Source organism: Periophthalmus magnuspinnatus, chromosome 10, assembly GCF_009829125.3.
Source record: "Periophthalmus magnuspinnatus isolate fPerMag1 chromosome 10, fPerMag1.2.pri, whole genome shotgun sequence".
Taxonomy (NCBI): domain Eukaryota; kingdom Metazoa; phylum Chordata; class Actinopteri; order Gobiiformes; family Gobiidae; genus Periophthalmus; species Periophthalmus magnuspinnatus.
This window is the reverse complement of record NC_047135.1, coordinates 35,367,759-35,380,774: the sequence shown is the minus strand read 5'-3', so window position 1 is coordinate 35,380,774 and position 13,016 is coordinate 35,367,759. Positions and strand designations below refer to the sequence as shown.

The 13,016-nt window shown below is 43.6% G+C and overlaps 2 protein-coding genes across 5 annotated transcripts; both read left to right on the top strand.

The window, feature by feature from the left end:
* The first annotated feature begins 6 nt into the window (after positions 1 to 6).
* Positions 7 to 5,098, top strand: zgc:66447 (SLAIN motif-containing protein-like). Of its 3 annotated transcripts, XM_033974053.1 has the most exons (8): positions 7 to 40; positions 1,852 to 1,988; positions 2,844 to 2,966; positions 3,234 to 3,371; positions 3,462 to 3,788; positions 3,894 to 4,037; positions 4,332 to 4,617; positions 4,704 to 5,098. In XM_033974053.1, exons 3-8 carry the CDS (start codon positions 2,861 to 2,863, stop codon positions 4,756 to 4,758), a joined length of 1,056 nt encoding a protein of 351 aa, XP_033829944.1. In that variant the 5' UTR covers positions 7 to 40; positions 1,852 to 1,988; positions 2,844 to 2,860; the 3' UTR covers positions 4,759 to 5,098. The 3 variants fall into 3 exon arrangements, with proteins under 3 accessions (XP_033829944.1, XP_055080520.1, XP_033829945.1); XM_055224545.1 differs by lacking the exon at positions 2,844 to 2,966; XM_033974054.2 differs by lacking the exon at positions 7 to 40 and having other exon boundaries at positions 1,860 to 1,988; positions 3,897 to 4,037.
* Positions 5,099 to 5,786: 688 nt separating this feature from the next.
* On the top strand, positions 5,787 to 13,016 carry znf711 (zinc finger protein 711). Of its 2 annotated transcripts, XM_033973596.2 has the most exons (9): positions 5,788 to 5,949; positions 6,842 to 6,920; positions 6,993 to 7,088; positions 7,970 to 8,623; positions 9,395 to 9,622; positions 9,693 to 9,839; positions 9,911 to 10,090; positions 10,178 to 10,312; positions 10,453 to 13,016. In XM_033973596.2, the coding sequence occupies exons 3-9, from the start codon at positions 7,010 to 7,012 to the stop codon at positions 11,631 to 11,633; spliced, it is 2,604 nt and encodes an 867-aa protein (XP_033829487.1). In that variant the 5' UTR covers positions 5,788 to 5,949; positions 6,842 to 6,920; positions 6,993 to 7,009; the 3' UTR covers positions 11,634 to 13,016. The 2 variants fall into 2 exon arrangements, with proteins under 2 accessions (XP_055080519.1, XP_033829487.1); XM_055224544.1 differs by having other exon boundaries at positions 5,787 to 5,949; positions 9,911 to 10,312.

Sequence of the window (13,016 nt, the reverse complement as noted above, 5' to 3'; positions counted from 1 at the left end):
TGGAAGAGGATTCTGCAGATGTGGAAGAGGAGGACAGCTGGTAGGTTTATTTTTTATTTTTTTAGACTGGAAACATTTATGATCTGTGCATTGGCCTATAAAAAAGTGCATCATGTTTTTCTTTTGAATTAGCTCAGCTTCAGAAAACACATTAACATTTGCTCATAGTTGTGTTTATGCAAAGATAACCCGGCGGTCTTATGAGTAACCTTTTCAGGAAACGAACATCGGATCTTAATGTGTTGTATTCCCCCTGCAGGGCGATGACGCTATGACACCGTGATACTTTTTTGAGGTTTATTTTTGACTAAATTAACCTCTCGCACTCACAAAAGTCACCCATTTTGTAGCAGAATTAACTTTCAAACACGTAGAAGTAAACTGAAGAGGTGTAAAGACGGTAATGACTTGACAAGTGCCGTTTTTTGTTTTTTTTTAAACCTGATAAGTCAGTTCAGAACATCTTCCCATCTGCAATAACGACCTGGCCCGGAGGCAACATAAAACACACACAAACAAACACAATCACTCATCAATTACAACGTGAAACAGTGAATCGTGACATGAAATAGCGAAACATTTGCCGATTAAAGACATAAAAAACGTTTAAATGCCGTGAACTGATCCTGTAAATCGACAGAGACCTCGCGATGCGCTTGATTTACAGCATGAAAAGATTACGTTTGTTGTATTTGACTTTCGGCTCCCGCTCAAAGAAAACCTGATCTGTCCTTTACCGGTTTGGCAGGTTTAACTCACAAGGTGTTTTTAATAATTCAAAGGTGCTGAGATGTGCCTATGCATTTATTATGACATTAGAAGCGTTATTGCCGGCTAATTACTGCTGATTCGCCACCTTAAATCGCACGTATTTCTTTCTCCGTGCCCTTAAAAGAACCATATTGTGCGTCTTTAGCTGCTACCACGTCTTGTTTTCAGTCTTGAGCCGTGCCATATGTAGTGTGCGTGGTTATCATTGACAAAACATGCAGTAATCCGCGCTGGACCATAATCTGATCTGCTCGGGACCGGTTCCACTGCCACATGGATCAACTGCAGTTCTTGGGGATTGCGCAGCATGTGATCTCAGGCCCCCCTCTGTGACCACAGCACAAATCCTCAAACTTAACGGCAGCTACGTAATCTACCACTCAAGTCATTAAAATTCAACCCAGCAGAGTCCTAACTTCAGCCGAACTTCCGTCACTTCTTAGATCTTCAAAGACGGTGGAGAGTATCTGTAAATCATCCGATATGTTGCGTTATTTAACTAGTTTATGATGAAAGACGACAAACAAAACTGGAAACGGACTTTTATACTCGCGCCAAATGTTTTTAATGTTTTATATGGATCATAAAACAAAAGTTCACGTGTGTAACTGGACAAAAACTTGCAGGAGTGAAGATGTTATGGTCAGATTCCTGCTGGACGTCGCCGTTTATCCGTCTAAAGGGAGGAGCTAATTGCACTGAAACTAACACACCTGTTTTATATGGACTTATATTAGACTTATTTGTTTTGTTTGGCTTTTGTTTGCATTGTATTTCGAACAGGACGCACGTGAAAAAGCAAGTCTACGTGCTCTCATTTGGCTCTCTTGTATAGATAAAGATGCAGAACTTGTAAAAAACAGTTCCCAGTCCCCTTCAGTGGGGCTCTGGCTGCACGTCTGACCTGAATCTCGCTGTGTGCATTGTTGTTCTGATGGGAAACGGCCCCTTTTGTGCGTGCCCAATAGAGAAGATGATTTCTAGTTGGTTTATTTGAGCATTTTATTCATGTAATATAAGTTTCTCTTTGAATCTTGAACTCACAAACGTCTAATCCATGTGCTGCGTCGTCTTTTCCAGGTTGTATGTGTCGCCCAAAAAGCAGGTGGCAGACGCAGGACCAGAGTCTCCGTTGAAATGGTGTCGGCAAGTCCTTGACCATCGCAGCCCAGACACTGAAGTGGCGTGTCGGACTCTCATCAACCGTTTGGACCAAAGTAAGATGCAAAAAAACATAAAGAAATGAAACAGCACTAGGGGAAGACTTCATGCAGAAATGTTCCACTGATCTGTTTGGATCAGTGTAACATAAATATATTTTTAAAAAGTTTATGATTAAATTGTACAGTTCAAACAAGCTAACCAGGAAAGGCCACGTGCTTTTTCTGTACAAAAACATATGTTCTGGTGAGATAACACGGAGAGTGATGAGGAAAAAAGGGGGGAAATACACAACAGGACTGAAAAACTCCACAAACTACTGTCGATTTAACAATTCAGATACATTTTATATATATAGCACATAAAAAATACAACTTAAGATGTCCAAAGTGCTTCACATAAACAACAAACAAAAATAGATAGACATAAAAAATAAGCTCAAGCATTTTTCTGAGTGTATTTGATCATTGTTCGACCGCTCACACTCGTACGTTCTGTTGTTCTGTGTAGTGTCTCGTGTTGGTCAGTCAGCCGTCTGCTCATGCTGCTGTCTCTTTTTTTCAGCCTGCACTGCCCTATTCAAATGAGGAAATGTAAATTGACACATTTCTCCTGGAAGCACAGCTCAAATCTTAGGGTGCCATATTCCGTTATTTACTTTTCTGCCGTGACTTCAGACACGACAAAGCCGTTCACACTCGGGTTCAGTAACGATGAAGTCATGAACTGGGTTGGATTACCGTCCCCCAGGTCGGCTCTTTTGTTAAAGATAACAGGCCTGGAAACGGTTTAGTAATGCAGGTCATTGTTATTTCAATGTATTTTAAGACTGAAATACATTTAATCAAACTTTGTTGTGTTTTTGCTTCATATTAAAACCCTTTTTCTATGACTTCCTGCTTGTTCTGCAGCCACTCGGTGGAGAAGCATGTACAGCAGCCCTTCAGCAGAGACAGGCTCTGCTGGCTCAGGCCTGCTCTCTCCTGGGTACCACAAATCAACTAACAAAACTCTACTAACCAGTGGCACTTCAGGTAGGGCATGACATTAACACACGTCTTTGCCTTTACATGTGGGAACAGCAGCCACTGTGTGAATGTAGGTCACATAATGTGTCTGTGTGAAACGCTTTTGGGCGTCTCGGGGGAGCGCTCGTGTTTTTGCATGTTTTGATTTTGCTCAATGGGAAGATGGTGAGGGATTTAAGTTGGTGTTATCAGATTATTGTCAGTTATAATTTATACAGTTAATATTTTATGCATTATCATTATATTTATTATTAAGTGTAAATGTGTCGTCAGGCACAAGTGTCCACTCTGCTCTGAGCTCTCAGTCGTCCATCGACAGTGAGCTCAGCACATCAGACGACTCCATCTCGATGGGCTACAAGCTGCAAGATCTGACCGATGTCCAGATCATGGCTCGACTTCAAGAAGAGAGTGAGTGTCTTTGACATGATACTAACCTGCTCAAAAAATGTTATTATGGGACATTTAACCTTTTATTTAAAAACATATATTTTTGCTTAGGTTTAAGGCAAGACTATGCATCCAGCTCCGCCTCCGCGTCGCGCCGCAGCTCCACGGCGTCTTTACAGTCACTGCGCAGATGTGGCAACTACAGCGACCAGGAGTTTGACAGTTACAGTCTGGAAGATGAAGATGATTTCTGCTCTTTACCTCCACGGCAACATCGTTTTAGCCCTTCCCCGCTCGGTTCCCCTCGGTGCCAGTCGCCCTCAACTTCTAACCACGGCCAAGAATACGGCGTGCGTCTGGGGGCTTCACGCACACGGGCGCCCAGACGATCTCTTCAAGGCCCAAGTGCTGAACTCCTCAAATTTGCCAAAAGCGAGGGTAGGTTTTCAGATTGAGAACAGAGTCTCTGTCAGACGTTACCAAAGCCAACACCAGCGACCTCCTGAAAACACTGATGTTTTGTGTTGTGTGATGTGGTTCCAGAAGAGTTGAGGCACAGCATGCCAAATCTGGCTCCCCGCACGAGCCTCCGTTCACTGGAGGCCGTCAGAAACAGCCGCAGCATGGAGGCTAACCTCCAGAGCTCTGGCAACCGCATGTCCCACCTTTCCAACCCCCCCTCCACAGGTAACCCTCTGTCGCCCACTCCAACTGTGATCAAAGTGTTTTTATCCTACACCTCACCTCAACTTTACCACTGCATGATTCCAAATGTCTACTTCAGTGGGCATGATTATTTCACAAAATAAACAAAAGAAAATAAACAAAAATGTGAATCTAAGCTGCTGAGATTTATACTTGAGATTTTTCTGTTCAAATTGTGCCTTTTTTTATTGATTTATTTATTTCTAATTGTGAAAAAAATCCATATTTGTTGTTGTTGACGATGAATCCACCATTATTATTTTTCTTTTTTCATAGGTATGACAAACGGTCGTATTCGCAGCAATGGCCAGTCTCCTCTCTCGCTGCGAACCCCCGTTAAAGCTGTAGGTCCCATATCGGGCAGCCACTCTCCCAGAGGTTTACCTGTGATCCAAGGCCCACCTGCTGGAGGCGGGCGCAGAGTCCAGTCCCCGAGCGCTGGAAACGGTGGACCCTACATTCCCGGAAGAACCTCCATTGCACCAACCAGAACAGTCATAAGTCGAGGACCAAATGCCTCATCAGGACCCACACGGAGCACATTCTCACACACACCCAGAAGGTACGAGCGGCTTAGGAGTTACATGAATGGTATTTGGATTAAAAGTGATGTTCTGATCCGTAACTGACTGTTGTTTGTTTTAACAGGTCTATGGGCATTACAAAAATGTCAGATGAAGCCTGGAAAGACGGCTGCTACTGAGTTTCCGTGAAGGATATTTATGTCTTAAATGCCCTAATAATCTTATTTGAGCAAAACTGTGTCAAACCACCTCGGTCCCTCATTTCAGATTTACACATTTCCTTTGCATGAAACATTGTGAACCCACTCTGATGTTGTGTAGTAGGTGAGGCACATTGTCACAGAACATTTGAGACCTCCCATAGGACTGGCTGACCTTTTTTAGAATAAGTCAATGTGCTGGGACTGTGAAGGTTTTTATTGTGTGTTGATGAAGACTGTTTTAAAATGAAGTTGATAATTTGTTTAATTTCTGTGTGACTTCCTACTTGAAGGTGTTGGTTGTTGCATGCTTCAGTTTCATTCTTTTACCTTTGCATCGTGTGGATGTTTCCCATTCCCCACATCATGTGACTTTGTTAATGAATCAAATGTTTATTGTGAAAATAATCATAGAATTATATGACTAATTAAACCTACACTGCCCTTGTTTAATCCACGAGCCGAGGCGCAAGAAAACGTGTTATTTGAGAGAAAAATATGTCTGAAAGCTACATTTCTGAATTTCTATTACAATAGAAAGTTTACTGTAATTCTGAGGTGAAATCAAAGGCTCCATTTTAGGAGGTCTGTCCAGAGGAAACTGTGAGGCCCTTTGCCTTATTCACCCAGAGCTGTGCCTCTGAATCAGCTGCTGTGAGGAGGATAATAAAGTTTATCTTAAACCATGTGTTTGTCATAGTGGTTTGTGCTGCACTCTGGAGTCTCTCTGGTTACACACAGGTCCGCACTTCCTCCGGATGAGGACTGGCTACACCCCCGGGACAAAATGGCCTACAGGCCTCAATAACCTGCACCGCAGAGACACAGAGACACGGGACAAACTCACACACGCGGCACAGTCACGTCTCTGTGCGGCGTTTACACCTAAACACCTCCGTAAACACACGGACAGTGCAAACCGCTGATAATGTGCGTCTCTTATGCATGACGCACGCGGCAGGGCATCAGCGCTAAACGAGGCCACGCACGTCCCCCCCGCCCTCCCTCTCCTCAGGACGCGCGCTGATTGGCCGAGGCCTAGCAAAGAGCGCCCGGGGATCCAAACCTGCAGGCCGCACTTAGCTTACCGTGAAAATATCACCAAAACAATAACAGACTAACGCCAGAAGAAACAATAACACCGCTACAGACAGAAGACGACACTGTCAGGTAAAAGATTTCACATCTCTCAGAAAAAGCATGTAGATAAAGAGCGCAGGGCCCAGTGGGCTGTAGCGGGCCTGTCTGAGCCTCCTGGAAAAACAACATGGACAACAGACGCCGCGCTTTAGCTTAGCACGCTAGCTAGCACCGCGGGTTTATCTAAACCGCGGACATCTCAGGCCTGAATCACACTTTGTGTTGTAAAATCACTTTGTGTGCGTTTTATCAGCGGTGCAGTGGTTTAAATGTGGCTCTTTTAAACAGAGAAATGTCACATTTTGCGTCTTGTGTTTTAGCGGTTTGGCTAAAACAAAATGGCGCCGGGGACGGTGTTAGCATGGTGCTAGTTAGCTTTTGTGGGTGGAGGGCGTTAGCCGCCTTATGCATTGCATAATGTCTGCGGTACTTTTCATTGGCGACCTAAAACAGTCTGATTTTTGTCACATGCAAAGGTTAAGATTAAATAAACATGTGAAGTGTCAGATTCTCCAGTGTCGAGATTTACAGCCCGTGCGCCCACTGCAGATGTGAAGATGTGAACTGCATATTTACCAGTCATATGAAGACTGAGATAAACCACTCAATTTCAGCGGCTTGTCAGAACCAAAAGCTCCCAGCCTGTGTGAAGTGACTACACAGCACTGTCCTGTTTGTGGCCCTGCCATCAACACCACCCATCAGCACCAACCACCTCCAGGTGCACCTCTTTATGAAGCTTTCCCTGTAGTACTCCCATAATGCAATGGATGGAGCCAACTGTCAACAACTCTAACGGGCTCCTTCTTAAAAGACTGTCCTAAGCACATCACTGTAATAATTAAGAAGAACAATAGTTGATTTGATTAACTTAAATTAATTTCATCATGTGAAATAGTGACTCATCTGTTTTCTTTCCCAGAACTAAACATTTGGTCACTGGATGGGGGAAAGTGAATAAAACCCAGCTGCTGCCTCTGAGGAACAGGTCAAATGTGAAGGTTTGTTTCAGTTGATACTTTGTTGTTGTTTTTAGCATTTGTGCAAAATGATAACATTAGTATTTGTTTTAGTCTTTTTTGTATTAAACATGGACCAAGGAGGAGGAGTGTTGGAGCTACACACACAAGAGTTGAAGATGCCCCATACAATGATCATGCAAGACTTCGGTTAGTTATACAAATCTGTAACTGAACCTTGCAGCGTTACCCGTGCTGCTCATCGTGCATCATTCTTCTGACAGTGAGGTCCACACACTTCCCTGGAGTTGTGTTTTATTTATGATTTCGTATCAGATGTTGGCAAACCTTTTTTTCTTTCTTTTTTTGCTTGGGATGCTAATATCATTCCTCTAAGTGTGCCGCCACTACATGCAGCACATTTAATTTAAACCTGTGTGCTTTAGTGTCAGCTTTCACAGTAAAACTCTTAAAGTTTTTGTTTATTGTTTGACTATGTGATCAGATTTAAGCTGTAAAAGGGTGAATTAGTCAGTTGTCTGACTCATTACAGATGCAAACTAAAAACTTTGTGTTTCTGCTGTTTATTTATTGCAGCTCCGGATTTTTTTTTACATTATAGAAGATTTAGAATAGTTTTTGTGGTTTAAATCTGCTCTTGGGTTTTTGCGTCAGTGATATAAATTAGCTTCAATATAGTTTATTGTCTGTATTTACTTCAGTGATTTATCAAACTCTCAAAATATGTGATTGTGACTAAGCAAAACATAAATAATCATCATAAAATTAACATTAAAGAAGAGTGCAGAATAAAAAGCTTTAGTAAGCTTAAACCAAGGTAAAAGCCTTGGAGCGGTGGGTGTCAGGAGAGCGTGAATGTACACAGCACTCAGCTCAGAGCTGCAGCAGCTTTTTTTAGTTTTTACCTTTTTGGCTGCGCTCAGTGGTCTCTTACACACTGTGGCTTTTGTGCCATAGTTTGCCGACCTCTGGTTTATACACCACAAATATGTGGCGTGAAGTCATTTTGGTAATTCTAAAGTAAATATCTGTAATAACTGATTGTAATTTTATCATTTGTTTTCTTGTAGTTGCAGGAATGGGGGGTCTGGCCCACATCGACGGCGAGCACATTGTCGTGTCGGTGCCTGAGGGAATGCTTCTCTCTGATGTCATGACTGACGAGGGCATCCTGCTGGAGCACGGTCTGGAGGTGGAGGGTCTGGAGACACAGGTGGTTGAAGGACTGGAGACCGAAGTGGTGGAGAGTTTGCACACAGACGTCGACGGTCTGGAGGCGGGCGTGGTGGAGGGGCTGCAGACTCAGGTGGTGGAGCTGGAGGCCCAGGTGGTGGAGGGCCTGGAGGGAGAGGTGGAGGTGGAAGGAATTGAAGCGCACGTCGTGGAAGGTCTGGACGTGGACGTGGACGGGCTGGAGGCTCACGTCGTGGAGGGATTGGAGGCTCACGTCGTGGAGGGGCTGGAGGCTCACGTCGTGGAGGGTCTAGAGGAGGAAGTGGAGGTGGGAGGGCTGGAGGCGGAGGTGGTGGAGAGTCTGGAGGTGGATGTGGAAAGCCTACAGTCACAGGGAGTGGACAGCCATGACGTGAGCAGTGAGGACATGGGGCCGCCGGAGCACAGCGTCATTATGCCTGACAACATCCTCGGGACTGAAGTGGCCATAGAGGAGGCTCTGGACTCACATCACCACCACGTTTTAACTTCAGACCTCATTCAGGATTCAGGTAGGCATGATTATAACAGCCAACTTCAATCCAGTAATATCACAATAATTATTAAAGTTGCTGAGAGTTAAACAATGTTACGGGTATGAATAATTATAGGTTCAATATTTAAAGGTCCTATATTACACAGAATCGATGCTTGTGAGCTGTAAGCCATTTATAATACTGTTAACTCCTCAAACACAGACTGGAGTTGTGTTTGTTTCATTCACACATGTTGAGTAACAGTGTATTATTAGTCTGTAACATCTCCAAAGCTCAAAATGCACTGTTGCAACTTGTGATGTCATGAACTGGTAGTGGTCAGCTCCTTTTACCATTTGTTCGCTATAGATTGGCAATTCCTGGTCTGAAATGATCCAAATGATTCTAGAAATGAAGGTGTGTAGAGTTTAAAAACACCGTGGAGCGCTTCCTGTATTGCCGCATGATGACATCACAAGGTGGAACAGAGTGTTTTCAGTTTGAGACATGAACTCTGCCTAAATCTGCAGGTTTGTTCTCGTGTTAAACATGTATGAATGAAACAAAACACAACTCTAGGTCTGTTTGTGATGAGAAAACAACATTAGAACAGAGATCAGAGAATAGTGCTACAACATTGAACAGTGAAAACAACATTTATCTAGATGAGGTGATCATGGACAAGTAGTTTTTTTTTCTGCACTTTCTGGTGATGTAACGGCCATTATCTTTCTATAAAATGTCCCTCAAAACGTCTACCCTTTTTCTCACGATAAAGCATATTCTCGTTTCTCGTCCCATCCTCAGATTCAGGCCACCCTGACGACATGCCAGACCAGGTGTTTGTGGCAGAGCTGCTGTCGGAGCACCAGGACAACACTTTGGACCATCAGCTGGTGTCAGAGGGTTTGATGGTAACAGAGGCCAACGCGGAAACCATCATCCACCAACAGTTACAGACCACAGCTGTGCCTCTTCAGACCGATGAAGACGATGACGCACAAAGCAGCTCGGAGGATTACCTCATGATTTCCTGTAAGTTACATTAATGTGTGTTTATCAGGAATTGAGTTTGACTAAAATGCAATAATCTTATTTGTTTTAGTGGATGAGGTGGGAGAAAAGCTGGACATTGGTGACACTCCTCTTGAAATTAGCACAGAAGTTTTGGAGGACAAAGAATCCAAAGACGAGGACGGCTCAGAGGTCATCAAAGTCTATATTTTTAAAGCTGAGGCTGATGATGATTTAGGTGAGTGACTCAGTGGTATTTTTATTAACAGTGTAACTTCAGGTTTGTTAATATGAACATTTATTTTTAAGGAGGAACAGAGGTTATAACAGAAGACGATTATCACAACGGCCATCCTGACCTGGAGGCCGCCTCGTCGGGCAGGTTAGGAGTCGGCCGCGATAAGATGGTCTACATGGCCGTCAAAAATCCACCAAAAGAAGAAGAGGAAGATGAGGATGACAGTGATGATGATGACGAAGATGAGATCAGTATGTATTTATACTTTATACAAAATATTTATTTACAAGTGTATTTATTATTATTTATTAAACAACAATATGTCGTTTCTTCTTCAGCGAACACCATTGATCAGGTTAAAAATGGCACGACTGCACCTTTCCTTCAAATCCGAGAGGAACTTAATGCAAATCGAGTCCTTAAACCTAAACCTAAGAAAAAGAAGAAAGGAGACACACGTCAGTGTCAGACAGGTACAGAGCTGGTTTGTGCCTATCCCTAACCCTGTTTTTCCTTTAACCCCTTTAACCCCCAACCCGCTGGTGGCACATGCAGAATATTAAATACTTATGTACTATTTTCTGAATTTTATTTTCACTTTGTATTTCTGCAGCTGTTATCATCGGACCCGACGGGATGCCTTTGACTGTTTACCCTTGTTACATTTGTGGGAAAAAGTTCCGTTCTCGAGGATTCCTCAAATGTCACATGAAAAACCACCCTGACCATCTTCTGAAGAAGAAGTATCAGTGTACAGACTGTGACTTTACGACCAACAAGAAAATCAGTTTCCACAATCACCTGGAGAGCCACAAACTGCTGAGCCACAACAGCGAGCGCTCTCCTGAATACACAGAGTACGCTCGCCGTTTCCACGAGTCCAGTCCGCTGGGATCAGATAAGCTCATTGTCAAGGACCGAGAGCCCAAACTACATCACTGCAAATACTGCGAGTATGAAACTGCTGAGCAGGGTCTTCTTAACCGCCACCTGCTGGCGGTACACAGTAAAAACTTTGCACACGTCTGTGTGGAGTGTGCCAAAGGCTTTCGCCATCCGTCAGAGCTGAAGAAACACATGCGCACCCACACGGGCGAGAAGCCATACCAGTGTCCGCACTGCGAGTTCCGCTGTGCGGACCAGTCCAACCTAAAGACTCACATCAAGAGCAAACACGGAGCAGACATGCCCTTCAAGTGCAGCCACTGTCCACAGGCCTACGCCGACGCTCGAGAGCTGCAGCGCCACATAGAGATGGTGCAAGGCCACAAAACCCACCAGTGCCCCCACTGTGAGCACAAAAGCACCAACTCCAGTGACCTGAAACGACACATCATCTCCGTTCACACCAAGGACTTCCCCCATCAGTGTGACGTGTGTGAGAAGGGCTTTCACCGGCCCTCCGAGTTAAAGAAACACGCAGAGACACACAAAGGCAACAAGGTGCACCAGTGCCGCCATTGCAATTTTAACGCCCCCGACACCTTTACCCTTAGCCGTCATATTCTGTCCCTGCACACCAAGGACCTCCCCTTTAAATGCAAGCGCTGCAGGCGAGGCTTCAGACAGCCGGCCGAGCTGAAGAAGCACATGAAGACTCACAGCGGTAGAAAGGTTTATCAGTGCCAGTATTGTGAGTACAACAGTACGGACGCTTCAGGTTTCAAACGACACGTCATCTCCATTCACACCAAGGACTATCCCCACCGCTGCGACTACTGCACCAAGGGCTTTAGGCGGCCGTCAGAGAAGAGCCAGCACATAGCCAGACATCACAAAGAGATGTTAATGTAATCTGTTTATAAACACTCCCCTGTGTCTACGGCGCGGGTCCTTTTAGCGTATTAACAAAGAAGTGGACATGCGTATATATACACATATATACATATATAGGTTGTTGATGAAGGCAGCAGCTGTAATTGCCGTTCTGTGTTGTAATGGGTGTTCACCTTGTTCCTTTCTAATAAGACTGGTGCACACACTGGTGGGGCAGGTGTAAATTGTTTTGTTGCAGAAAATCACTTATGAACATATATTCAGGGTTTGAAATGTCTATATTTTTATACCCACTCAGCTGAAAGGCTGCGAGATGATGACTGTAGACTCTGTCAGATAGCAGTGCTTTTTAATCATGCAGAAGGAGGAAAGACGACAGGAAATGAACCTCCATAGTACCAATTAGTATCTCGTTACTAACCAGCATTACATAACACTTTCAATGCCTTCAAATCCATCTCCAACTTGGACCCTGGGGTTTTCAGTGATGTCAAGACAAAACACATTAAGGATGTGTGACTAAAACTAACTGGATTTTCATAGAATCTCAGTAATTGAAATCATGTGTAATATTATAAAGTTTATAATGACAGAATAATCATCAACAGACCCAGATCTGCCAGTATCTGAAAGCATATCGTTAGCAGCCTCTTTTTCCAGTCAGACGCCTGTTGCTGCTAAAAGTATCCACACATATTTTGTTCATAGTATTTATATTGTCCACATTAGGTATAATATATGAATTTGACCAATTGTTGTGTAAAAGTTGTTCATAAAGTTGGAATGACTGCGACTTTTAAGTACATATATGTGATGGTAGTAAAACAGAGGTGCTTTTTTTTCTTTCAGTTTCAGTCATGCCTTACATCTGTTTCACTTTTAAGCACTGATAAAACATTGGTCATCCGACGATAATCTTGATTGGAATCCTCAAACATGTGTCAGTACCGCTCTCCCCGTGTCCATTTCGAGTTAGTATAAAGCACTTTAAAAACACTATAGATTTCACACATGTTTCCGTTGCCCTGACGATAAACCTGACCGTTCTGTGATTGGCTGAAGGCTGCGTGTGGCGTCTCGTGGGCACATTCGCTCTGATCATACTTGTTCTTAACTAATTGTAATTGGTGATTTTTGTTACATGGCTAAAGTGATGAGTTAGTGTTTTGTTTGTGCGGCTCACCGACATGTCTCCCACTCCCCGATCCCACCGAACTCCCTCAAACTAAGTGCTCACCATATTGACATCGTCTTTAAAGTAAAATGCACATTCAGTATACTGTCTCCATGACATCAGTTGTGGTATATATTAAAACCCCTTTCGTGTACCTGACTCATTTTCTGTCCGATCGTGGATAAAACTACTGGTGGGGAAAACCAAAATAAACAATTATGTTTTTA